The following is a 26,458-nucleotide window of genomic DNA, read 5'->3' on the forward strand; positions in this document are numbered from 1 at the left end:
GTCCCTTTAAAGCTTTGGACCATACCAGCTAGAGTAGACTTCAGGATGGCACCGCTGTACAGTCTTAAAGATATGTTCCCCATTACTCCAGCTTCCCAGTCTCGAGGCCAACGCATCACTACCCTCTTTAATCTCGAGTGCATCCACCAGACTTTCAAGCTCGTCCTTAGAATTCAACGACTCTGTATCCGAAAGCGATGCAAGCGACGATGCGGACGATATAGATATTGGCATGCCTCTGGCGGTCATATTCGACATCGAAGACACGGAGCGCTTCAACAGACCCCGCACAGGAAGACGATGCGGGATCCTTGCGGTCAAAGCTGGATCAAAAAAGAACGGAATGCTATACCGGTCCTGTCCAGAGGTGTTGTTCAACACGCGATGGACTGTCGCGTTGTAAAGACCACCCGTCAACCTTTCCATCGACTCTCCCATCGTGACAATAAACGTCTCTGGCACAGGCCGCGTATCCATCCACTGCCCCGTTACAGGATCCTGGCCCTGCAATCCACCCACACTATCTTGCAGCAACACCGTCAAGAAACCCGTATCCTTATGCGCACCACAGCCGATGGTTGCCGCATTCTCAACTGAGGGATATCTTGCGCACTTGATGCGGTAGTACGGAGAGTCGCCAAAGAGGTCTTTGAAATAAGATCCATCGAGATCCAGGGACAGGGCAACAGCTTCCATCAGATGCTGAGACAGAGTCTCGAGCTGGGCCATGAATTCGAGAATAGAGGACTTGAATTCGGGGACGAGGGCCAAGGTACTCAGGGGCCATTGGTTAGGACCCTGAAGACCTTCATAGTCTGGAGAGACTGAAGGAATAAAGGACTCGATTGGGGCCTGCTCGGGTGCAAACTGGAGCTGTTCGCGATGATCCACTTCATTGTTTGTCATCTCATTCCCTAAAAAGGTATAGGTTTGGCATTAAAGGTCTGATTTATGCTTTCGCGACATTGCTGTGCAGGAGAGGAGAGACACATACCCATGAGTTTGTACCCTCGAAAGTGTTGGCTATTTCCGATCAACATCTTCTTTTTCTCCTCCACGGGCAGTGCAAAATAATCCCGAACTGCCTTCAAAGCCCCGCCGGTGACCTGCTCAGGGACACCATGATCCCTAATATAGAACGTCCCAACCTCCATCAGGGATTCTTGCATCTCCTGGAGAAATTGGGGTCTTGTCTCCAGACACAAAAAGTCCTTTAGTGACAAGACCTTGATCGTCAGGGGCCCTGATCTGGCGGAAAGGGATGCCTTGCAGGTCGAGGACGTGACCAATGGCAGGGTCGTGTTTCGGGGTGAGGGCACGGACATCATTTTCGTAATTGTTGGTGAGACAAAGGACGTGACAAAAAGGGTTCAGGGGTAAGGTTGGGCTGGTACAAGATTTGGCAAGATTGCTGGTTGATTCATGCGGACAGAAAAGGGTTGGAAGAGTGTCAGTGGTGAACTCGATGAACGCATGAGAGGCGCGAGCCGATTGATTCGATTTGCAGGGGGACAGGCGGGGAATTTTGTAACGCACCTTGACGTCCAGATCTTAAAGACGACAGCTAAGCGCGCTGCTCGTGTGAAATAAATATATGCCGATATGTATAGCTAGAGGGTTGGTGCGAAATGAGACCGAATCTTGCAGAATGTTGAAACTCGTTGGGATACAGGCCGTTATGTACGATGTCGCGGATGAGAAGCAGCTAGAGGAGGTTGCGAGAAACGTATCGCGCCAGCAGGGGTCGGTCCAGTATATCGGTACTATCCTGTTGGTTAATCGGGATGCAAGTGTCGTCAAAGACCAATATAGGGTTGTAGGGATGTGCGATGTGCGGCTCGAAAATATGAGAGGTTTGGATGAGAAGATGCGCGAAAGACAAAAGGAGTATGGAATGGAATCGACGGCTGGATCTCGCCATTTTTATAACCACGGGCCACCTCCGTACAAAGAGATGTGCTTGGTCAGAAACTTTGTATCCCATGTATCGATAGGTCGCGAGTTGGACAGAGAAGGGGTCGGATTAAACTAGTCTTTGCTATTCATTAGCCGATAGCTGAAGTAGCCTTGGGGTTTGCTAAGGACGCTAACCAAAAAGTGGGGGCTAGATGGAGTATGAGCGGAGAATATGCATCTCTGGGGATGCATTTGCCTCCAATTGCTCAAAGCATCCCAAGGGGGAAAATGGATGCATAACAACAACAATATATTAAAACCGGATTTGAAGGCCGAAAGAGCAGGACAGGAAAGAGCTCGAGAGTGCAGAGTGTAGAACATCATGCATACGCCCAGAAGAATCGTGCAGATCATCCAACGAACCAAGAACCCGCGCTCCATGTCGAGTACATCTTCTCCGTGCTTTTGCGGGTATGCACACATGGGTAATGCGGATGGCCCATCGTCTTAATGGCGAAGAAGAAAGAAGACAACTCAAGAACCCCATCGAGGTAACGCCAACAGTCATTCTTCATGTTAACAGTGCGTCTTTACATGTGCTGTATGCACCGCATACATGCAACCATGTAAAGCAGCGTACTGCAGCATAAAAAAGGGCTGGCGCGCCATCCGCGAACTACGGAACGAGTTGAGGCAGGACGAGTTGACTACCTTTGTCTGTCTTACATTGTAGAGCAGCAATACTGCCCCAGAACGAGTACCGGCTTGTTGTCCATTCATGCCGGTCGATCTCCACATGCCGATTGGAGAGGTCATTCGCCCTGGGTTCCCCCCTGACAAAAGGAGGGGCAGGGGCACAGTTGCTGCTCTCTTTCTTTAGTCGGTATTCACTAAGGCCACTGTTTCATCTTTTATGACCAGTGTGCACCGCTTGCATACCTTGCCTTGTCTCCTTGGCTTAATGCCATGCCCCTTTACTTTCCTCCCATTTTTTCATATCTCTCTTCGAAGAACCATACACGACCTTGCCTTTGGTATGCTCTACTTGACTTTAAGTCGTTTTAATGTATTATACGCCCCATCCTAACATGAAGAGACATATGTAAAGCTATGAACAACTATGATCACAAAAAAATGAAAAAATATATTCCCCGCTGCTCTTGATGGCGACAAATGGAGACTACCAAATGACTAACGTGTCTATTAGGGGCGTTTATTCATGCTTTTGACTTTGTTTAAACAGGTGGACATAAGCAGATGGATCCGTTTTCGCGTCTTCTAGCATACATAATACCAACATCAAAAATACTCTTCAATAGTACATGTACCAAATAACGACCTCCGCAAACGGTCTTAAGCACTACTGTCGTCTCACCTTACAGCCGTTCCTACCCAGCATCTTGATGAACCGACGAGGTACCATGCACCGTATTCGTTTCGAGTTCTTAAAGATAGCAATAGACTTTTGCGCTTGGTTCTCCACTCATCCCTGAATAATGCAGTAACTAGGCATCACTTTCCACTTAGTGCTCACGTAGCCCTACTTGTTCAAAACACCTCCTTTGTTAGGTTCCTCAGTGCCAAATATCGATAACCACGCAATAGAGAGATAGGGAGATGGGGCCCTTTTGCAGTATGTTCAAGTAATATCCCAGTCTACGATCTGGTGGTAGTCAGGGTTCTTATTCTCGGAACCCTCGATCTCGCTAAGTGACTTTGTACCAAATTAAAAGCAAGGAGGCGATTGTTCCTGGCCGATTTTTAATTTCCGTTTGTAGCAGATGCCTTGTAATGCTCAATGACGCGCCAATACTGCGATCATTAGAGCGTGCGGGGTCAGTTCCATGATCGCTTTATCACGTCAATGTGCTGTTGTCAATCGATTGCCAGGTCTATTCCATGGCCTCTCAGTCTTAGTCTATTATGGATATCTTCTCTCCTATTCATATTACATCGACATATTAATTACATTCTGGACAGCATTGCAGCCTCATGGAACATATAACTCATAATGGACTATGCACGCAAAAAGGTAGAGAGGATGAAATGTTGAACGCTCCAACGGGGTCACTTAATGACACGAATGAGAAATGCACTGGTAAAGCAAGCTGTATGGGCACGAGTATACATATTTAAATGTCTATATGCTACGGTTATCTGTTTCTCTTTTTTGTGCCCGCCTTTGTTAGCTCCCTTGGCAAGTACGTACCATCTGCCGGTGCCATGCAGATTTACAAAACACAAGCCCTGCCGATCTCACCCCTTTGCTCTTTTTTTTTTTCTTTTTTTTCTTTCTTTTTTGTTTTTCTCTCAATTGCCCCCTATAACACCCGTCCATTGTGAGGGCCATGCATGCATGACAAAATACTGGTTCGCATTCACCTGGGAGCTTCTGATGGTTAAGTTTACATCTCCTCTCAAATATTAATGCGCCAGCTATCTGTAGGAGCTGCCAATGTATTGCATGAATGAGCGACGCCGACAGGATGTCGCTGCTGCTCAGACGCATGCGCATCGATCTAGGGGGTGTTGGTGGATGAAACTGTCTGTGCGCATATTTGGTCGTACTTCCGCAGAACATACTAGGAAATATGTTCCTGTTCTTCTTCCCAAGGAAAGTGACACTCAAAAAGGAGGCTGTTATCGCGTCTACTTCAAGGCGCGCCCATAGGTAGTAGAGTCTTCAGAACCCTTCCTTCTATTGCAAAACTATGCCTCCTTTGTAAGCGGCGGTCCTTCGTCATCTGCGCTGTAGCGGGAATGGGCGCTGACAATTTGGTGGGACAGCACAGATCGTCATGGACATATTTTCTACGCTCGAATAACATCGAATTCATCCTTACCGACTCTGATCCATTCCTTTATTCGCAATCAATCTCATTCGCTTCCTAGCCCTCACTCCACAGCAATTCGCAACTATCCTCTAGGTGTTACGCTCGCAATATATCACACAGAATGATCGCAGCTCGCAGAACGTACTATCCAACAGCGTGGATTGCGGGGGCCAAGTGCATCAAGAGAACCCGTCCAAGCCTTCTGTCTTACGGTCAGGCAACGCACATACCAAGTCTGCATCAAGGCGCAACTGCATCGCCTGTTCCCAGTCAAAGGATCGTCAATGACCGCTTCTTCAGCTGCTCGATTCGCACCTTTTCAGATGAACAGCCACCCAAAGAAACACCCTACCTTGCCTTGTCCAATCTGAGAGCGACATGCCTCAAAGTCATTCCCCAGGACAAGGGTTACAGTACCAGCATATTCAGAGATGAAGTAGTAGCCTTGTCGAGTTCACTTGGAAGCAAAACTGAATCTACTGTGCCATGCGAGGCAAAGATTCTGTCGACATACCATCGCAAGGCAAATGGTACCGAAATGACGCCTCCTCAGCTTTAATGTTGCTAAGGGTCACCATGGGGCATTCATACATCGAAAACTTATGTCTTTCCTCTACTCAACTGCGATACTTTAGGGGCGGAAAAGAGCTCTCTCAATATTGTTGCAGCGACTACCACATCCGACTTCACAGGCGGACCGCAGCCCCCGCTCTCTGACATGCCGATCCAAGCATCTGGAACCTTTAGCGGAAGTAGTAATGGAGACACAACTGGAACGCAAAAACTAATCAGCATGGACGCCGCAATAGGATGGATAGGCACGGTCCCTAATCCACGAACAGTAAGTCGACCTAATATATATCCTCATCAACTTCTGGCGGTTCGAAAAGTTCCTCTCCAACTGAATCTTTTTATTACGATGGTATCGACATCCCCCCATAGATCGTCAAGCATTTGGGTGAGTATGTCATTGGACAGGAAAAGGCAAAAAAGACGCTCGCCGTCGCTGTGTACAACCATTATTCTCGCGTTCGAGAAAACGTCCGTCAGCAGCAAATCTAGGAATTATTTCAGCAGCAAATCTAGGAATTATTGATGGCCAATCAAGATGTGTCATCCCCAAGCGCCTCAACGCCAGCGTTTTATGGATCGGCAATACCGCCTATGGGGGGGGGGGCGCTCCTCCAGCCCCAATATCAGCTGCTGGATGTGACAAAGAGCGAGGTAATGTTAATGCCCAGGATACCACTTAACAAACGGTAAAAAAAAAAAGCCATAGCTGACTGGCTACTTGTTCCTGACACGTTCACGATGGATAGACACAGTATATTATACCGTGAGAGCCTCCTTGAAGGGTTTCGGCGGCGTCAATCAATCTATAGAAGATACTTTTGCAGGCCCACCAGCTACCACATCACAGCAGACCGTCTTTGACAAGAGCAATGTTCTATTGCTGGGGCTGACTGGATCCGGAAAAATGCTCTTAGCCAGGACTCTCGCCAAAATCTTGAATGTTCCGTTTTCCATGTCGGATGGTACGTCTTGGAATCAAAGAGTTCCTGGTCTTCTACGCGCTGCGCCCTGATTCCGCTTATCGATCGATTTTACATTATGCTTCCAACTAGCCACGCCATTTACGCAGGCAGAATATGTGGGCGAAGATGTGGAGACCGCGATCCATCGGCTGCTACAGGTAATAACCGAAAATGATCAGAGCAAGGGTATAGAATTTTGTTAAGGCATTGGGCTTAACCAATATCTCTATCCCCTCTTTCAGAGTGCTGATTATGATATCAAGAGAGCAGAATGTGGGATCATATTTGTTGATGAAATCGACGAGATCTCCAAAAGTCCAGACGCCATGTCCATGTCCAAGGATGTCTCTGGTGAGGAAGTTCAGCAGGCACTCTTAAATATGCTTGAAGGAACTGCGGTGCACGCCACAGAGAAGAATGGATCGAGCCCCAGTGGATCAAGCTCTAGCACTCGTAGAGGCGAATTGCCTGGGATGGGAGGGCTAAGTTCAGGCAGTGGTGGCGATGGGCCCGGTGCCAAGGGCGAAGTTTACTCCATTGACACCAGCAACATTTTGTTTATCCTAAGTGGCGCATTTATAGGATTGGAGAAGATTGTCATGGAGTGGGTATCGAAGGGCTCTATTGGATTCAATGCCGTTGTTGCTGCGCCCACCTCAGAATTAGGTACCACAAAGGGCGACAGCACGCAGATCAGTCGACTGTTGAACCAAGTAGATCCAGCAGGTAATAGCGACGCGCACTTCATCGCCGTCCAAGTGCTTTACGGTAAATGTCAGGTTCACCAAAACAACGATTGTGCTGCATCCTTATAGACTTGATTAAGTTTGGACTGATCCCAGAATTTATTGGCCGGCTGCCTATTGTCGCATCGGTGAATCAATTGGACGAAGAAGCGCTGGTCAAGGTCTTGATAGAGCCGCGCAACTCGCTTGTGAAGTAGTATCAGGGTCTTTTCAGATTGGGCTATGTCAGAATCCACTTTTCACGGCCAGCACTTCATACCATTGCCACGATGGCTATCGAGAAGCAGACTGGAGCCCGTGATCTGCGTCGAATCATGATACTTCTTCTTTCTGGGGAATGGCGGTGAACGCGCCCAATCGTTGGTCCTGATTACATTCGTTTGCTTCCTTTTAATAGGAGTCGCTGCTGCTGGACGTGATGTATGACGCACCAGATTCGGGCACCAAGCACATTGTTATCAACAAGGACGTGGCCCTCGGGAACGAGCCGACGCTTTGTTTCGCAAGAGAAGGAGAGGAAGCTGTTGCGGCCGCGGTAATGGGGGATGAGCGGAGGCACAGTAATTCTTCATTCAAATAGAAGGGGGTTTTAAGACAAAGACGCGAGGATAGGTTGCGCAATAAACCCGCGAGTCAACCGCTTCCACCAATGATACACAAGGGATGGCGAAGCACGAAACACTCTACTCCTGACTCTTGACCTGATCCTCGCCATCCCTTCTCGCACTTCGAGTTTCTTCATCTCCTTCTCTCTACACTTTTTATTCTCCCCATTCAAGAACACCCCTCTTTTTCCATTGACCGTTTTCATATACTCCAATTCTCTCAGATCGCTCCTCGATACATGACAACGGCCAGTGCGAAAGAAAAGGTCGTTCAGTCATTTCGCGAGCACACAACATCCACGACGATCAACTCTGCCACTCGCGTCGACAGGAAGACCGGAGCGCGCATTGTGCTATGGAGAGATATCCAAATCGCGTTTTCAAATGTTCTGTATGTTATGGACGGCAGAGACCTGATGCCTTTTCTGAAGGATGACAACTTTGACGAGTAAGTATGCTGAATACTGCGTGCTGTAGCAGTCAGCCTACATCAATCCTTGCTTCTGCGCGTCGGTCTCTGACAAAGTTTTGGATGTGTCCACGTCAGTCTTCTCCCACTGAGGATCATTCGTTGCCCAGGTGTTGTTCTGAACGTGGTAACTGCAAGCCCAGGGCACGCCATTGCTGCGACTTCCGAGCATGCTGCCGTCGTCACTGCAAAGCAGACCATCGCCGCAGCATCGGAGCAATCCATCGTCGCAGTATCAGGCGAGACCATTGCCGCGGCCTCCGAACAGGCCATAACTAGCGTACAAGACGTTTGCACTCTGTCTCAGCTAAACAGCCGAGCCAATGATCCGACCCCAGTGCTGTCCCAGGCCATCGCTAGATACACGCACCCGCGTGGCCAGGAGTCAGCCGACAGTTCTCTAGATTCGCAGTGCACATCTAGCCACTCGATCTCTATCTCCTCTGTGGAGGCCGTGAAGGGAGGCCAGCTTGTCCGTTCCTCGGCCGAGGCAGCAGATGGACAACAACTAACTGTACAGCTGTATGCCCAGCTCTACACGGCATATGTCGAGGCAACCATGTCGGGCCTTACTATCGAGGCCGACATCTTCAGGAGTGAGCTCGTCAGACGATTCGGACCGGTGACAGCACAGATTGAGTCCCGCAACATTGTCCAGGTGCAGATGCTGCAGACCTTGCAGCAGATCCTCAGCCGCCAGGCCATTCTCGAGAATCAAATGCAGGCAGGAATAGCACAGGCGTACGAGTTGCACGAGTACCCCATCTCCCGCATGTTCGTCGTCCTCCCCAAGCCAAAGCGTCGCAGGAACAAGTTCACCAACCCTCTTACTGCTCAGTTCCGCCTGCTCTTTCTCTGTGAGTGCGGCGCTCATACGATGAAGGAGGGAGGAACTATTCCGCATGAGATCCATCTGGCGAAGCACGAGGGGTACGACATCGAGAGACCCAACGAGTTCTTCAGGAGGTATGGGTTGCACGCTTTGACGATCATGAAGGTGCTCCAGTATAGCATTTATGTCACTGGGATGGCCATTCCGTCCTTGGCATATTTCAAGCTCGCAGAAGGACTGGATTCTATTCGAAATGGACTAGGAGGAGAGGCAAGTAACATTGGGCATATTATCGAAGATGCGATCAACTTCATTCAGAACAGTCAGGATAACGCTCATAGTGGAAATGGCGAGTCGCCCAGCTGGAATGAGGTTGAGGCGCTGGAAGGAGCGGATCTACGACAACTCGAGTCGTTTTTGCGCACCAAGAACAAGGACCGTGCTCTCGGCAACCTGTTTCGGACCACCACGTACGAGGGGCACGCCAAGTGGGTCTGCAGCGACCACTACCGGGCGAACTACCAGAGGTCGAATATGCTGCGCTTCAAGGATGTTGTCATGGCGAACGACGGAGAGTTTATCGAGGACATAGGAAGACTTCCTATCTCTATTGGATCTAGCATCATCGCGCGGCAGTTCTACGAAGCCCTTACGAAGGCTCGTGGAATCCAAACCCTGGGAATCACTCTGAAGTGGAACGCGACCCTCGAAGACTTTCGAGCGCTTGCAATAGCTATCAACAAAACCAACATAGCGAGCTTAGAGATGGAGGGTTGGTACTGCAAGGTTCCAGCGCTCGATTTCATCAACAACGGCCGTCGATACGACCCTATCATGGAGATGATGTCTAATGGACGGATTTCCTCTTTGAAGCTCAAAGGCTTCGAGGACTTTTACCAACGTATCAGCGGTTCCTCCATCGGAATGGTCTCTCGACTCCAAAGCCTAAAGATTAACACGGATTTTGACCCCTCCAACCGGCTATGCACATTCACGCTCGCGAGGATCCTCAAGCATTCCCCGGTTCTATCTGAACTGGAGATCTTTACCTCTCACCTACATGATTCCTTTATCTACTTGAAATACACCGTGTCCAACCCCAGGAACCTCAAAAAGTGGATATTGGATAGTCCTTGGAGGACGCTAAGAGTAATGTTCGCTGAGGGAACAATCCAGGCGGTAGACTTGGAATTATGGAGCGCCGCAGGTATAGAGGAACAGAAGCTGCTTCAGCTGGGTTGTGTCACACACTTATCCGTACTATCGCATGAGACAGACCAGGCAACAGTCATCGACATCCTTCGTAACAATCCATCGCTATCGACGCTCGACTTCAAATGTGACCCTCGCGCCATACTCCACATGGAGAGTGCAGTGATATCCGTGAGGACGACTATGCTTTCTCAAGGTCACTCCTGTTCACTCAAAACGGCCAGTTTAATGAAAGATCCTAGGGATGAGCTCGAATTTACGGTTACGCTAGACTTCCGGGATAGCTTAGAGTAGCACGGTACTTCCGTCGACGTCAAATTTTCGAAGGATCCAGATGACTCGGATGGGTTTTTGCTGGATCTACTTCGCAGCCACGGGAGGTGTTTGAGGAAGGTTGAGGTAGTCGAGGCAGGCGACAATACCGCTAAGCTACTTGACGATATATTAGGGGAAGTAGGTTCACATATCACGTCACTGCTGCTGAACCCGAGAGAAATGACAGCTAGTGGTATGGAGTGCATGGATCGGGTCATTGAGAAGTCGCAAGGCCTATACGAGCTCAAGGTGGAGATCGACGGATGCAGTGATCACGAGCAGCGAGAGAAACTGGAGCATCTTCTCCGGCGATACAGCAAGAGACTGATTTCGCTAGAGGCACGTAGAAGTTCAGCACACAAGTGGATCCCCAAGGCTGCAAGGCTCTGTCCGACAAGACGCGACCTGCCCACCCTCGAGGTCTTCCGGGTCCATGGCGATGGGAAATGCGCCCAGCTTTCTGATGACTCTGTTCAATGGCTGGTCGCCATGGCTTCGGCCCCACCTCGATTTCGAGCTTCGTCATCGAGCTTAGGAATTCGTGCATTAATTGAATTGGCATCAGATATCTCTTCCAAAGATTCTGCCGATACCGAGTCATGTTCGCCGCAGGGCATGTCTACTGAATGGAAACCCTTGATAAGTCTCATTCTTCACAACGTAGAGCTTGAATCAAAAGATTGGACAAGATTGATCAGGGCGCTCGACTTTTCTGTATTGAAAATTCTCGATTTCAGCTACAGCAACTTTTCATTGGAACACTTAGAGAATGATCTGATACCGCAGAACACGAACCCTGTTGGGTGACTGAATATAAACCTCGAAATTTCAAGCATCGGAAGGACTGAAGCGTCCGCTGCACTGGTTCATCAACTCAAGGCGAAGGCACCGCATGCCGATCTTGTTTATTATGATGACTATTAAGCTGCGATGGTGTTCTTTGTCCTCAACTCACCTATCAAGTCGCTCGATTCATGGCCGTGGCCGTAGCGCATACTGTGGTGCTGGACATTAACGACAACCACCTTGATGTGGACTATATAACAATATTCCTGCAAGGATAACGCGTACCAACTGGAACAAACGAAAGCAGCATACCTGAGTGGACCATTGAAATTGAAGGGCATGTAGAATTTTGATAGGAAGCTGCAGACTAGACATACTACAAAGAAAAAAAAAAGAGAGGCGATTCCAAGCACGAGACATGTTGCGACCAAACCCGTCATTATGACGAATCTCCACGACGGACTAATTTAAAGCAAATAAAACGGCGCGCTCGCCATCTTCCGCGACAGCGTTACTATATAGCTTGCCTCATAGATCGAACCATTGTGCGCTAGTCTAGATTTTCTTATCGGATGCTGACATGAATCCTTAACCCGGGGCCCACTCGCGCTTATTTCTTTAACGGCCGACAACACTCCTGCTCTATACCACGGCCAAAATTCCTTTCGCCTTCCTCAACGTTTCACTCTTTCGCAGACAACGACGATGTCGATAACGACCTCGCAGGATCACAATCTCGGGCGCTGCGCCTAAAGAAACCAGACCAGCAAGGTCATGAACAAGATTTCTCAAGTTGGAGCTGTTCATGGCCGCTTTTTTCCTCGTACATCTTCCTCTCTCCATAAGAATCCACCGGTCCCAATTCATGGTACAGCATCAATAGGATAATAGAAAGAAGCGCAAATTATATATCGCATATATACGCGCGTTATGAATAAAAAGCCTTTATTGTTTCTCTAACCCAACACTTCCTCCAGGACGCATCAGAAAAAAAAAAAAAAAAGTGACACTCTAGCTTTGAGTTCTAAAGTGTCACCACACACGCCAACGCGAGTACTCCCAACGCAACACCCATCTTGTGCAAAATCTCAAGGCCTCCCTTATATACCGCGCCAGCGCTATGTCCCAAGGCCGCAGCGCTCGTCGAGGTCTTCGATCGTGGTTCGATCACACGAATCAATCCCCGCCAGTAGTACACAGATTGGGTTCCTGTCGCAGGAGCTGTCGGAGCCGGTACCGTGGCGCTCGTCGTTGTGACAACAGCCTGTATCGATGTAGAACCGTTGGCTACCAAGGTCGTCGTCGGAAGAGTCGGAGAGACTGATGCGGTCGTGTTGGGTGTGATCACCATATTCAGCTATCATACATGTACATGCAGAGTTATGCTGTTAGCATCTATGAAATAGGGTCGGATTTCTTTCTTTCTTTCTTTCTTTTTGATACACTGTAAGAAGACACAATGCCCGAGGGGATGTTCCTTACATAATACTCGCCAATGGGAAAGAGCTCAGTGTTGACGTCCCAAAACTGCAGGAACCTCTGAATACCAACGCCCTTGATGTCAATCACCGTCGTGTTGGCCGACCCATCCGTCTTTGCGACCGACACGCTCACAGAGCCTATTGTTTTTATTATTATTTGCAACGAAACATGGTTAGGTCAGAAAACACGTAGTACACAGCGAGTAGGGGGGGGGTATAACAGGTCGTTACATCGACCTACCGATGGGTCGACTGGGAGAGAGGATGGCTGAGATGGACATGAACGTGCCCTGGCTAACAGTCATCCCGTTGTAGGGCGTCTGCACAACAACGCCTGGTGTGTTCTGGAACTGAGGGACAGATCCTCCAGCTGCAGTCGTAGTTGTAGTCTGCGCAAAGGCCAGCTGTTGGAGGCAAGAAATCCCAACTACGAGAAATGTCTTCAGGGCGAACTTCATTTCGGGAAAATTAGAGTGATTAAAAAAAAATGTGTATATTTTAGAAGTGTGAAGAAAGCGAACTGTAACGAAAGAGTAGGCTCGTTAAAGAGATGAATGACAAAATGAGGGAATGAAGGGTGAGGAATGAGGAGGTGGAAGAGAATGAGGATGGGTGGTAGTGATGCTTGTAGGAGCAGGAAGGGGTCGTTAAAGCGGATAGTGTGAAAGAGGAGGAGGAACTGCCGAATGTCCTTTGACAATGAAGAAAAGAAAGAAGCGTAAAAAATGAGCACTCGACACCGTAAAGAAGACAGAAACGAAAGAGGGTCTACGCCCCATTCTCATGCATCGCCGACTATCCGTCCTGGCTCTTCTTTGACATGCGCATGCTGCTCTCGTAAGACGAAATCCGTTCAGACCTCAAGACGAAGAACCCACTTGATACCCGCCATTCATCGGTGGATAGGTTGTTTGTGTTTTATTGCACCCATAATTTTTTGTGCTGCTTGTGCTACAACCAATTTATGCTTTCGAGACGATGTGGGGATGTGGGATAGAAAAGAAAAAAAAATTGGAGAGCCAACGAAGAAAGAAACAGAGGAACTGAGAGCAGTTATTTGGTCCGCCATCCTCCTTCGCATCCACATCAACAACTACAGCATAACAACAACAACAAAAGTAACAAGCACAAGGAGCCGTTCACTCATTTCTTTTCCGTGTAGGAACATCTTTAAAGCTGAGCACAATATAGGACATGGGCATAACAAACAAAGTACAAAACTGGTTATTATTATTAGAATCGGTTGGTTACAACTCACATGGAGAATACTCCGCTATTTTACATATGAACATGACGGCAACAAAAAAGGACTACGGTCGACTATGGTTGTCCTCAGATCTCGCCGTAGATGGTCATCCTGCGCTCGAGTTGGACGTTTTGTTTTCGCATGATGTACAACATGTCCTTCTCGCAGTACGTCTGGTCCTCGTGGCTGTAGTAGTTGTCTTTCAGGCGCTTGCCGCACATCGAGCAGCAGAAGCACTTTGTATGGAACCTCCATCCCTAATTGTCATTCAACCAAACGATAAGTAAGACCCTGGTTAGCTGCGTACTCCTTGTAACAGATTCTTCATTTATCTTCTTTTTTTTCATTCAGGTTGCTTACCTCCATGGTCTGGGCACAAGATCCCTCTATCGGCTCATCGCACCGTGTGCACAACGAGTTGTTCAGCCGATGGTAGTGTCTCTTGCAGTACGGCGACTCATTATACACATAAAACTTCTTGTCCGGGAATGGCTTCTTGCAAGTCCCACACCGGAAGCATCCCGCGTGCCACTTGCCCTTCAGCCTTCCGTCCTGCGCGCACACTGCGTCCTTCTCCACTGTCAACCCGCATCCCCTGCACTTTGGCAGAAACAGGTCCTTATAGTCCTTTATACAATACACCCGCCCATTCCTCTCCATATGTCCGAGCGACTGCTTGATGGGCTTCAGGCAATGGTAGCAGCACAGATGGTGCTCATGCCAAGGCTTGTCGAGCGCATAGACAATCTTCTCCACCGGAAGGATCGGCGCCTCGCATCCAGCACAGATCCGACGACGAGGCGGCCGCTTGATCTCCTGCGAGATCATTTTCACAAAATCATCCTCACATAGGATCCGACCCTCGTACTCATGTGCCTCCAAGGAGCTTCCGAGCGGACAACGGCATTTCGCACAGTTCAGGCAATCCACATGGTAGCTGCCGTACGCCATCGTGATCGAATCCCCGACTTCAGAAGGCAAGATATCATGGTTGCAGTCCACACAACGCTCATTCCCGCTACGAGCGTTCGCCGACCGACTGCGTGCAGTGCGTGCGTTCGATTGCTCGCGATCCCGGACGTTCTGACGATCCTTCTCAACTCTCTCGACCTTCTCCACACGCTCGACCTGTTCAATCTTCTTGACTTTCTCCACCTTTTCCACTTTCTCCACCTTCTTGACGTTCTCGAGCCGTTGGGTGCTCTCGACGCGCTCGGTACGAATCGGCTCCCGACTGCGCTCACGAACAAGGTCCTTGGGACGGTACTGCTCCCGCCTCTCAGATTTCTCGGGGACCTCGACCTTCTCGCTGCGATACAATCGATCCATGACCCGCTCGACTCTCTCGCGCTGCTCCTTAATCAATCGCTGTTGACGAATTTCCTCCTCTGAGGAACGAGCCGCCTCCTTCTCCGGCTCCTGAGCCCTCTGCGGCTGTGTGCGAAGGTCCTCCGATGAACGTCCGCGCTTCACCGTAACCGGGTCCGGCAAAAGTGACGCCCGGAATTCTCGGATATGATGCATGATCTTGCCCTGACCTGGAGGAGGCGATGTCGGTCTACGGGCCGCCTCAGTGCGTCGAGGCACGTTCGTCTGGGTAACAGCAGCAGGCGAGGTCGGCCTACGGATACCGTCCGAAAGACGGGCGTCCCTGACCTCGATCGTCGCAAGGGTCTGTGGACTCCTTGCACTATCCGTTCTGCGAAGGGGCCGTGCCTGATTAGTTCCAGGCGACAGTGGTCGTTGAATGTCGCCCGATCGTCGTGCATCGCGTGGGACGGGAAGTGGAGCACTCTTGGTGTCATCCGCGCGGTAAAGCATTCTTGTCTGGACCGTAGGAGGCGACAAGGGCCTGCGAGACTGCGGCGATAGGGGCCTTCGGGGCTGGACCGAGAAAGGAGACAAGGGCCTACGCGGTTGGACAGACAAAGGCGACGCCGATCTTCGAATATCTTCCGAACGATGACCGTTCTGTGGCAGGATAGCTACTAGAGGAGTCGCGCGTTTAGCATCCTCTGCCCCCTTAGTCGCCTGTGGCTGTTGAGGAGATGTCGGAGAAGGCGAATTACGCATATCCGATCGACGCGTAGCAGCCTTTGGCGGCGGTGTGGTGGGCGATGGTGAGATGCGCATGGGCGAAGGCGAGACGCGCATGCTCTCAGAACGACGGATTGCTCGTGGTTGAAGAGGGGTTGGTGAGGGAGTGCTTCTCATATCCTCCGATCGGCGTGCCGCAAACCTTGACTGAGGCGAAGTAGGCGAGGGCGTGTTCCGCATATCCTGCGATCGCCGCGCAGATTTCGGCTGAATGGGCGTTGGAAGCAAAGAACTCCTAGCATCTTCAGCACGACGATTCGATTTCGGCTGAATGGGTGCCGTAGATATAGGACTTGAAGGGGTTCGGACATCAACAGACCGACGAACAGTCTCTGTGTCAACTGCTGGTGCAGGTGCCTCAGAAAACGTGGTCTCGCTGTTGGTTTCGACATTCTCAACCAACGTTGGGAGCGGTGAATGTGTCACCTCACGTGGCGAGGAGGACGGCAGGGTTTTGGTTTCCTGAAGCAGGTCCTTCATCAATGCCTCGAATTGATCTAAACTCTGCCTTGAAGAGCGTCGTGATGAAAGATCGATCGATCCTCTGACTGAGTGCTCTATTAAACGCAAAGAGCATATACATAAGTAAAAAGGGCATGATATGTAATTCAAAGGCCTGATAAACTTGGCTGGTCTATACTGTATACTTACCATAAGGAGTAGGCGGTGATGATATTGAGGGAATCGACTCTGGCGGTGTGGGTGGACGGTAATCCTTGGTCTCGTTGATCTCCAGCATCTGTAAATCCTCTTCCTCTTCCTCCTCCTCTTCCTCTGCACTAGACCTTGGAGACGAGGGCGTGCCGTATGCTGACAGTAAGTCGAGCGGGCTGCGCTCTCCAGACGAGAAAGAAAGACGCTCCAAGTCCTCCTGCTCATCTTGAAGCTGTTCTTCCTGGTGCTGCTCTTCTTGATGCTGTTCTTCTTGGTGCTGTCCTTGATGCTGCTCTTCTTGGTGCTGCTCTTGTTCAGAAGAAGCAATATTAACTGGATATTGGAATTCGGATTTCTCAGACCTTGGACTCTCTCCTTCCGAGACCACTGACAATCCAGAACGCTCCGTATCCAATGAGGACCGTTCGAATGACAGATCATTCTTGTTCATCTCCGCCAAAACAAGTGGGGTCACCGCAAGGCCCGCAGGGGCCACACGGCCGATTCCTTTCGAAGTATCGGCGGTCGTTGAGGATAATGACTCACTGTCTTTGTCGACAACTGCAGTCGTAGATCGGTTGCTCTTCTCCCACTCGCGCTCCCGTTCCCGGTCCTTGCCAAACTCCGTTCTTGGGTTCCATGCCAATCCCGAGCTCTGGCTTGTATCCCTCCTGTTGGGCTCCATCGTGATACCAAGACCGCGTCCCGCAAACGTGGACGTACGTGCTGCTGATTTCCTAGGCACAATCGGCAGCTGCTGTGACATCGTCCTGAGAGGCCGTGGCCTCATCGGATAGTTGCACACAACCGTCTCCATAGTCAACTCTTTCGTCCGGTTATCCAAAGAACTACGACCTGTTTCCATGGAAGACTTTGGTGTGAGGAGATCGATCTGGTCGCGTGGAAGCAGCTGCAGAGGCGGACTGTCGAGTGTGAGAGGTGTGGTGTTTCTGTCGCTCAGCGGCGACTCCTGAGGACTTGTAGGACTGAGATTGATGGGGGAAGAGAGTAATGCTGGTGCGGAAGCAGATTTCATTTTTGAATACTTTTCGAGGAAGGGCAGGGCCGGCCGATGTCGTCCCATGACGGATGCTGAGCGAATTGGTGAGAGTGGGGAGGTGTTGATGGCTGGCACGAGGGGGGACCCGCTTTTCGTTGTTGGAGACGTTGAATGTGTCGCATTTGGTGACCCTGCAAAAGAAAAGTCAGTGTAGTGTTAGATGCCAGGCACTAGACACTAGACAGCAGCAGGTTCTTTGTTTTCGGGCAGGAGGCTATAAAAGACGAAGGACTTGCCTTTCCTGGCTACGTGTGCGGAAGTGGCCAAGGACAGCCACCAGAGAGGCGGGGCATTCGATGCGTATGTATCCATTTTGTGGTAAAGTAATAAAGGAGACCGCGAATCAGAAGCGAGGAAGGGGGGCGGGTTGAACAGGGTTTTGATTAAAGGGTTAGTTTGTTGGCAGCAAGGGAACCATGCACACTCCCAAAGGAAAGAACGGGAATGAGAGAGGGGTTGGGGGGGCCAGCAGGGCTGTAGGGGGGGAAGTGAAAGACTCAAAGGCACAGGAGCGAAGAGAGTCAGGAGCAAGGGGGACATGCTCCCTTATAAGCAACCAGCTGAAGAATAGCTCGTAGTAGCACTGCAGACAAGATTGCCGCGGCTGCTGTCCATGCGCCCCGCTCGGTCCATTTGTCTCACCCGTCTCGGCGGAATAATTTCTGATGGTGCTCTAGCAAATACAATACCTCCGTCTGTCCTTCGCACACCCGCACACGCCCTCACTTGGTCCCTGAAGACACACACACACACACCCATAGCAGGAGTCCAGCTGCCCAAGTGCTCACACTCTCGCATACACATACACACCCTGCTCTGCCCTGTCCTGCCCTGTCCTGTGTAGCCCCCTCAAGAACCACCGCTTTCGCTAACGTTTAAACTGCACTGCTTGCACTGCGAAAAATAATAATGATAAAAAGCGAAACTTACGTGAAGAGATATAGAGTGGCAAGACAGGCATAGGTGGTGGAGCCACGCAGGCATGCTCGCTCAGCCTACGGAACTCAACATCCTGTCCGCAGTCCGCACAGTGGATGATCGGCAGCACCTGTGACAGTCGTGGTTCCTTAGCGCTCAGTGAGGTCATTTTTTTTTTCCTGTATTTGATTTCGTAAGGCGAGGCGGAATGCAAAAAAAAAAAAAAAAAAAAATGGAATGTCGAGCAAGGGAGAGGGAGGAGAACGCACTGAAGGAGGAACTGAGAAGGAAGGAGATCGCACTGCAGGAGAAACTGAGGAGGAAAGTGTTAGGTGTTAAAGAGGGAACTGGGAAGGATGGCGTTGGAGGAAAGGCGTTAGAGGGAAATATTGAGCGGGACCAGTGTGAGGGAGAAGAGGGTGTGAAAATGCTATGCTGTAACAAAAGGGAGTAGGAGGGATGACGAAGAGTGTGTTTGTACGAGGGGTGTGGATGATGGCACTGAGGAAGAGGAGGGGAGGAGGAAAAGGAAGAGAAGGAGGAAGAAGAAGCGAGTGGAGTGGAGTGAGGGAACGATGCGATCAGAGGATGATAAATGTGCGACAAGACACCAATTGGATGGACACATCGTTAGTCTACTACAGTAGTGTGGTGTGGGAAGTGAAGTGTGCGAATGAGGAATGACCATATGGCCGAGGAGAGTTGTCGCGCCATGGTCTATGTCCGTGCTAAGCAAATCGGCCTCAATTTACAAATCGATTGGATTGATTTTTTGGTCCACTGGGATTGGACTGGACTCTGATTCATCCAGTCCTTAAACCCCTGGTTACCGAATAATTCGCTGTTCCCAGTGAATTATCGTAATCTGCAACAAGGAATCAAATCTAACACCTTCCATCGTACAAAAGGATAAACATACAAGAAAGAAAAACCGCTCGTTGCTGTGGAGTGCAGGTCTGTTGCAGACAACGCGGACAAAGTCCCCTGACAATCGTTGTTGAACTGTTTCTGATCTGGGCTCTAAATCATCTCGAAACGTATGCGGTCAGGGCGAGGCACCTTCAGCCTGAGACTAGAAGACGAGGAAAACAGATCAAACTGCGGCCGTGCGAGACAGAGACCGGCGGGTGTATTCTTTTATTTTGGTGCCACAGGCATAACGAAGCATCTTTTTAGCCGTGCCCATACCCTTACTAAGGCGCAACAAACAGATGAGCAGCAGCAGCAGCAGCTATGCCACAGCAAATGGGGGGGGGAGGGGGGGGGGGAAAGGAAGGAGGGAGGAAGATATTTTATCTCCCGCAAATGTTCCACGGACAGAAAGAGAAAATCCTGCGAATAACTCCCCGATTGTGTGCCTGCAGTACCCCTCTCTAGTTGCATGCCCTCTCTAACTGCGCACCCTCTAAGTGAACAACAACTTCATACTGCATGCTCCTCAATTCCAGCATTCGCCCATGTAGCTCTGGATATATTTATTAGACAAGTGTACCGAGACACTTTTTCTATTGTCGATTAGTTCCAAGTCCTCTCTCTCAATAGGGAACTGGCACCGAGCGCTAGCAGGTCCAAGGGCCAGTAGCACTTTCAACAACCAAGACAGCACGTACGTAGACCGAAGATTACTTGTCTGGACGTCTCCAATGCTCGCTGGGTTAAACATTCCACAACCGTACTTCGTTCTTCTTGATTAGAGCATGTGCGCCAGGATGTAAAGGACTGCAAACTTCGAACCCGTGGCAAACCTTGAATAGTCGCACGACGCGTATCAAAATGAACAAGGATATGCTAATGTCCAATATTCTGGATGGAGACGTCTCCCATTGACGATAAAGTCATATCGAATTGACTGGATGTTTGATAGCTTTACTCGCATGAAGTTGCTATTTGACATCATTGAGGGTCTTCGTCAAAGTCTATGCTGAACTACATGTGTATGTATATCTCGCCTTCCGATCCATGGCCGATACTCTCTCTGAGCATTCTTGGGAACTGCTTTTGATGCCAATAGAATCTCGAAGTCATGCTTGAACATGGAGTAAACAAAAGCCTTTGAGGCGAGTGAAAGACTGCAATAAGGCCTCGTCGTATTCAACGCGTAAAGTTAGTCTTCTGCAAATAGACGTCCATGATATCATCCACCAATCGGAAAAATGAATCGCCCACCTGTCTTCTCACGACAAACGACAGAGCAGGGCTCCCAACTCTTTCTTACTCATATAACATGTCTCCTTTCCTTTCCTTTTTTTCCTTTTTCTTTTTAACCACAAAAATACAAATGACGCGTCGAGGGTCATTCATCACAACCTTCGCGCTTTTCTTCCATGGAAAATTGAACAAAAAACATATACATATAGGTCGGAGAAGGCAGAAGAGAGGAGAGGTCATGGCGCAGTCGCTTTTTCCACTTTTTGGGCACGGTTGAGTTTACATGTTGCCCTCTCATGCTAGACAGCACGACGAAGCAGCATATGGAATCAACAGAATATGGCCCAATGACGAGACGTTCTCAGTCGAGGCAGAGAGAAAGCGTAAGGAACAAGGGAATGACACCATTGCTTTTTTCAACTTTGCCTTCGCCGCCAACACACGCGTCTATGCGCATAAATAGCGATTGCCGCCAAAAATAGGGAATGCGAACGAGGGTGTACATGTAGACGATCATGGGTGCACAGAAATAGGGAGGATAAGGGACAGGGCCAAAAGGCCAGACTAATGCACGCACTATCATATTGCGTTGACTGTAACACCCACCTCCACTTTCGCACAATCCTCACCGTCAGATGTCACCATGCGTGTCAAACATGAAAGAATAGAAACTACGGAGCAGTGTTTAATTGGATGTTCATGTTAGGTTAAAAGAAAAAAAGCATACCATGGATGCGCGTCTAATACGATGGAAGTGGTTTATGGGAAAGAGTTTTTATTTTTACATTCATGCATAAACTACAGAATTATAAGTATGATGATAATATGTTTTTTTGTTAGTTTTTTTTTTTACGTAAATGAAGGAAAGAGCTTTCATGCTTCACTCAAGATGGGGATGCGGCTGTTCAAGGCACGCTTGCCCTCGGCAATTAGACTCGTGAGTTGTGCCTCCATCCTCAGGAACTGCTCATCATTATCCTCGGTTCCTGTATTTGGTCGTTCAGGCATCATGATCCCTTCTCGCAAATGTTCCGTGTCGGGCCCGTACGCGTGAGGAAGTGAGGTCGACAACCCATGACGCGTCCTGTAGGACGAAGTCATCTTCGAATGCTTGGATTTATGGTGGTGCAGCGATTTCCCGAGCAGCCCAGAATTGCCTCGAGGTCGCGTTCCACGCGACGGGATGCTCACAGGTGCAGATTTGATTTGCTACGGGAAGAAAATAAAAAAAAAAGAGGCGGACATTACGGGATCAGTAAGTTATTTTAGATGCATGTAGATGTGGTTATCATGGCGTGCAGAGCATACACATGCATTCCCCTATACACTTACAGCCACGACCTTTTCTGATGAGGACTCGCTTTGGCCTTCAGAAACTGCTTCCTCGACGACCGCAGATTCATCCACCTGGGTCATAGTCGACTCTAGCTGTTGCTTGCCCTTGCCTGTGAGCAATTGGTATGCTGACAGGGCCACAGCACTAGTGAAGATGACGGTCTCGACCGCGGCTCCAAGGAGCACCGCTGCCGCAGACCGCTGTCGCTTCTTGGGAGGCTCTGCCGTGCACAAGTCTAGCGCACTCTCCTCTCGGTCCCTTTGCTCCCTGAACGCACTGATACCAAACGTGGGGGTGCTTCCGACGATGGTTACAGCTGTGGAGGGGGTATCGGCCTTCATCGTCAACGGTGCTTCATCCGGTAATGAATCATTGATTTGAGCACGTTCTGGTTCGTCAAATGCATTCAGCATATCGTCATCGTCCGGAGTGAAGTGTGGGATATCATAGCGGTGTGATCCCTTGGCGGCCCGGTCAGACCTGGCACCGTGACGATGGCCAGACCCATGATGGTTACAGGAGGGATGGTGATGACGGTGTCTATTATGACTGCAGTGAGGGCGGCGATGATGCGATTGATGCGAATGCGAGTGCGAGTGATGATGACTATGGCGACAGAGCGCCGAGCAAGGGGGCGCAATGGAGCTAGGAGAGGAGGAATTTGAGTAGGACGAAGTCGAGGCAGATGAAGAGTGGGACGAGCTGTGGGAGAGTCGGGGCAGGGGAGGTGTTCTTGGAGCAGGGCCCTCTGACAAGACATTGGGAAAGGCGAAGGCGGAGCTGGCCAAGGGAGTGTTAGTAAAGTTGGTGTTGATGGAGAGAGGGGAGGGTCGCGGCTTGGAACCACCAGAGTCGCTTTTTTGAGGAGAAGATGATGATACAGAGAGGTCAGGGATACCCAGAAGATCCGAGGGGGTGATTGGGGAGGGGTATGTGGCACGGATGCTGGGGCTGTTGGTCGCGCTGTTGGTCTGGCTTGTGTTCATGTTCATATTGACATTGGTGATATTGCTGTCGCTGCAGTCGTCGTTGTTCTGCAGAGTAAACGAGAGTTCATCAGAGAGGGTTCTTGGCTTGCTGCTAATGTGGGCTGAGGGTCGCTGCTGCTGAAATTGGTCTGGCTGTGAGTATGCGTGCGTATGCGAGTGCGAAGTGGAATGAGATTGATGGCCGAGGGAGTCGCAGCTGCTGTTGCTGACGAGGGACATGGGCAAGGACGCGTTACTGCTGTTGGAGGTGCTGCTGCCGTGCAGTCTAGAAGAGGACCGCTTGCGTCCTGTAGCGTGGTATTGACTGGGGTGGTGGGTGTGATGGGATCTGGACTGCAGCAGCTGATCCAGGGTGCCGGTGTTGTTGGGCTGGTACTTTTGCAAGGGAGAGAGAGAGCGACTGTGGCCGTTGGAGGAGGCGTCCGGGTATTTGAGCCAGGGCTTATCGTCCTGAGACGGGGCCTGGTGCATGTGGAACGAGGGTTTATATGAAGAAGACATGGTGGTGGCAAAGGATGAGCGCTAAGATATCGATAAAAGGAGGAGAATTAAGAGTGAGGAATGGGATCAACTGGCTTGTAGATAGTGGATAGAGAAGAGAGAAGAGGGAACAGAGAAGAGAGAAGAGAGAAGAAAGAGGAAAGAGGAAAAAGACGAGAAGGATCGAAGGAGTAAAAGAATGGCGATGGTGAATGCAAGGATGCTGCGATGGAGGATGGGATTGATGAGAAAGAAGAAGGAGAAAAACTGAAGGAAAGGGAAGGAGGGACGGGGGGAAGTGACAACCATGCCCTGTGGAAAAGTACCCTTGGACTATTTTATTATTCAACTGAATTGAATTGGTAAAAAGAGTGTGATAGATAGTCAAGGTCCTTATGCAAATCATATGCTTGTGTTTATGTTTGTGTGTTTGCTAGCCTGCCTGCCTACACCCACCTGCCTACATAGTCTAGTCCATGCCCTGTCCCTTGTTTGTTGGTTGCACACATTCAACCTCCTCGCACATTTCTGATGGGCAACGCAGTCAATATAGTCGATATACAACTTAGTCTACGATCAGCCTACTTCAGTCGGGCCAACATGTTGCATGGGCGAGTAGGATACAACAGGCATACACTCTACACACAGCCCGTAAAGAAGTAGCAGCAGCCAGCACCACGTAGATCTATGCATGCAACTGAGGGAACAAAGTAAGGGTAAGAGTAGTAAGTAAGACGGGGTCCAGGAAGGAAGGGAAGCAATAGACGAGGCGAGAAAGATGGACTGCAATAAACATGACCAGATACGACAAGAGAAAAAAAGGGAGATGCATACAAAAGAAATCCATTATCTGCACATGCAATGCTTGTCCATGGGTATTATTATAGTTTCCGTCCATACCGCGACTATTTTCAATTGATTTTGCAGCCTGTCTTTTTTTTTTTTGATTTTGGCCCGCCCATGCCCATATATCGCCATACACTGCCTGCAGCCTTTTCTTTTTCTTTTCCAGCTGCATCCTCAATCAACAAGTGAAAAGGGGCGCCATGACCTTACGATAGTCTACACGATATATAAAAGTACTTAACAAGCACTTGGTTGCCCTTGAAACGGGCAAATCGATCGCAATGAACCACAAAATACAACGACAAAACTAAAAGTAATCGACTCCATGTTGTGTTTCGTTATATTATTGTTCACGTCAAAACACACGGGCTCGATCGTGCGCTGGTGCAACAACCGGGCACTGATGATGTAAGTATAAAGCAGGGCGCGGACGAAACTGTAGATGAGAGCACAATCCGCTCTGTACCCCGTCTCGTCTCTCCTCGGATGTCTATGTATCGCACCAGGTGTCTGTGTGCTCCACGGCGATCATCATCCATGATCGTTTTTGCAATAAGTGAGCACCATTCATGAGAGCCAGACGGGTCCGGCGCACTTCTTTTTTTTTTTTTTTTTGTTGTGCTCCTGGTCCTAGCCCTCTTCATTACAGCTCTATACCGACCCGTCTTCCCTACTATATTATACCTCGCTACCATCAATTGATGCTTTCATTTCCCGTCTTCAAAATAAAACATTCTTATAGAGAGCCACAAATTATATTTTATTTTCCATCCTCGTCCTTCGCCAAGGCGGATCAGAATGCTTGGTCTGGGCGTACTTCTGACATGGAAAATGCTCTGTCATGTGCCAGCAGGGTAAAGAAGAATCGGGAAAATTCATCATCGTCATAGTCGCCCTATGAAATGACCCACTGACCCGTCCACGTTGGCAAAAAAAGGTCTGCGTTACCCAGCCCTGCTAGAATTCTTGTAGCAAGGAGAACAGGCCACATGAATCTTATCGCTCATTGGACGCTGTGGTGACCTCTATGGTTACTCAGTATAGTCCGGACAATATTTATACTCCAAAGTGCTCAGGCGCCCACTGACCACTGGGAGGGAGCGCAGAGAAGAGAAAAAGCATAGCAATTGTTCTTTTTATTGTCCGGGTGATGAGCATACGTGGAACATACAAGAAAACCAGATCTGCGCAAGAGTTCACAATTGTCTTTTTACAATACAGAAAGTAGTCTATTTGTATTCAATTCACTCAGCGCGCATCTTCTTTTCTTTTCTGATGCCAACGCACGCGCCCTGGTGCATTCATCATCTGGACCAAACAACAATCTCTCTTGCCTCTCCTTGCCGAGGCTCATCTATGCTGCTGTGTGTTTGGGTAAGCGTCGCGTACTTACGATATTCTCTCGAAGCGCACTTTGCGCATCGTGTCCTCGTAGCCTTAGTATATGCTGTAGTCTATTCATCTACATCCGTTGTCGTTACCCCTGTGTGAGTGTGTGTGTGTGAGAGAGTGTGTGCAAGATGTAAAGAGCATAGGACATCTCGATCACTTTTATGGTTTTGATAATCAGTGTCATGCACAGTACCAGTTGAGGGCAACCGCCGACACATATAGACCTATGGCGCTTGTACACCTTCGCCCTTGAAAAAGGGAGTGGCTGCAGGTGAATGTTGGGAAAGTCGCGTTCCATAAAATGTTGAAACAACATAGTACGACAAACACTCCGAACCATCCCACAACGACTAACACCACAATTGAGGCGTAAAAAAAAAAGATGGTGTAAAAGACGAAGGGGAACTTGCTGTGGACTCTGAAAATGATAAGGATCAAAGGATTGCGGATTCCCCAACACATTTCGCGAAGATAAAGGAATCCATTGATGTGTCACAAGAAAGGAAAATACGCTGTGTGAAATACAGGTAGCTGTGTTTGTGCTGCCAGTAAACTACGCAGCTAATGCAAAGTCTGGAAGA

The 26,458-nt window shown here is 49.4% G+C and overlaps 8 protein-coding genes across 8 annotated transcripts; 2 read left to right on the forward strand and 6 right to left on the reverse strand.

Annotated features, from left to right (window-relative positions):
* Positions 1-6: 6 nt before the first annotated feature.
* On the reverse strand, positions 7-1,325 carry BC939DRAFT_501161 (uncharacterized protein; the record flags this gene model as incomplete). Its single annotated transcript, XM_051560132.1, has 2 exons — positions 7-914; positions 995-1,325. The coding sequence occupies 2 exons, from the start codon at positions 1,323-1,325 to the stop codon at positions 7-9; spliced, it is 1,239 nt and encodes a 412-aa protein (XP_051414465.1).
* A 3,223-nt stretch (positions 1,326-4,548) lies between these two features.
* On the forward strand, positions 4,549-7,305 carry BC939DRAFT_513027 (AAA domain-containing protein). Its single transcript, XM_051561113.1, has 7 exons — positions 4,549-5,260; positions 5,366-5,571; positions 5,673-5,688; positions 6,050-6,265; positions 6,356-6,423; positions 6,508-6,991; positions 7,081-7,305. The coding sequence occupies exons 1-7, from the start codon at positions 4,852-4,854 to the stop codon at positions 7,206-7,208; spliced, it is 1,527 nt and encodes a 508-aa protein (XP_051414466.1). The 5' UTR covers positions 4,549-4,851; the 3' UTR covers positions 7,209-7,305.
* Positions 7,306-7,756: 451 nt separating this feature from the next.
* BC939DRAFT_85558 (uncharacterized protein) lies at positions 7,757-10,524 on the forward strand. Its single transcript, XM_051561949.1, has 2 exons — positions 7,757-8,064; positions 8,164-10,524. Exons 1-2 carry the CDS (start codon positions 7,856-7,858, stop codon positions 10,421-10,423), a joined length of 2,469 nt encoding a protein of 822 aa, XP_051414467.1. The 5' UTR covers positions 7,757-7,855; the 3' UTR covers positions 10,424-10,524.
* Positions 10,525-11,313: 789 nt separating this feature from the next.
* Positions 11,314-11,750, reverse strand: BC939DRAFT_444798 (uncharacterized protein; the record flags this gene model as incomplete). The annotated part of the gene is made up of 1 exon (XM_051554735.1): positions 11,314-11,750. A coding segment is annotated over exon 1 (215 nt), but the record flags the coding sequence as incomplete, so codon positions are not given.
* A 538-nt stretch (positions 11,751-12,288) lies between these two features.
* BC939DRAFT_491248 (uncharacterized protein) lies at positions 12,289-13,404 on the reverse strand (the record flags this gene model as incomplete). The annotated part of the gene is made up of 3 exons (XM_051559482.1): positions 12,953-13,404; positions 12,713-12,849; positions 12,289-12,587 (listed from the first exon to the last, which is right to left on the reverse strand). Coding segments are annotated over exons 1-3 (651 nt in total), but the record flags the coding sequence as incomplete, so codon positions are not given.
* A 997-nt stretch (positions 13,405-14,401) lies between these two features.
* On the reverse strand, positions 14,402-14,701 carry BC939DRAFT_386633 (uncharacterized protein; the record flags this gene model as incomplete). The annotated part of the gene is made up of 1 exon (XM_051551822.1): positions 14,402-14,701. A coding segment is annotated over one exon (300 nt), but the record flags the coding sequence as incomplete, so codon positions are not given.
* Positions 14,702-20,028: 5,327 nt separating this feature from the next.
* On the reverse strand, positions 20,029-20,431 carry BC939DRAFT_85588 (uncharacterized protein). The gene has a single exon (XM_051561950.1). It carries the CDS (start codon positions 20,347-20,349, stop codon positions 20,125-20,127), a length of 225 nt encoding a protein of 74 aa, XP_051414471.1. The 5' UTR covers positions 20,350-20,431; the 3' UTR covers positions 20,029-20,124.
* A 764-nt stretch (positions 20,432-21,195) lies between these two features.
* On the reverse strand, positions 21,196-23,660 carry BC939DRAFT_475221 (uncharacterized protein; the record flags this gene model as incomplete). The annotated part of the gene is made up of 3 exons (XM_051558479.1): positions 21,196-21,398; positions 21,620-21,632; positions 22,167-23,660. The coding sequence occupies 3 exons, from the start codon at positions 23,658-23,660 to the stop codon at positions 21,196-21,198; spliced, it is 1,710 nt and encodes a 569-aa protein (XP_051414472.1).
* Positions 23,661-26,458: the final 2,798 nt, after the last annotated feature.

This window comes from Gamsiella multidivaricata, assembly GCF_025024155.1.
Source record: "Gamsiella multidivaricata strain RSA 2152 chromosome Unknown BC939scaffold_17, whole genome shotgun sequence".
NCBI lineage: Eukaryota > Fungi > Mortierellomycota > Mortierellomycetes > Mortierellales > Mortierellaceae > Gamsiella > Gamsiella multidivaricata.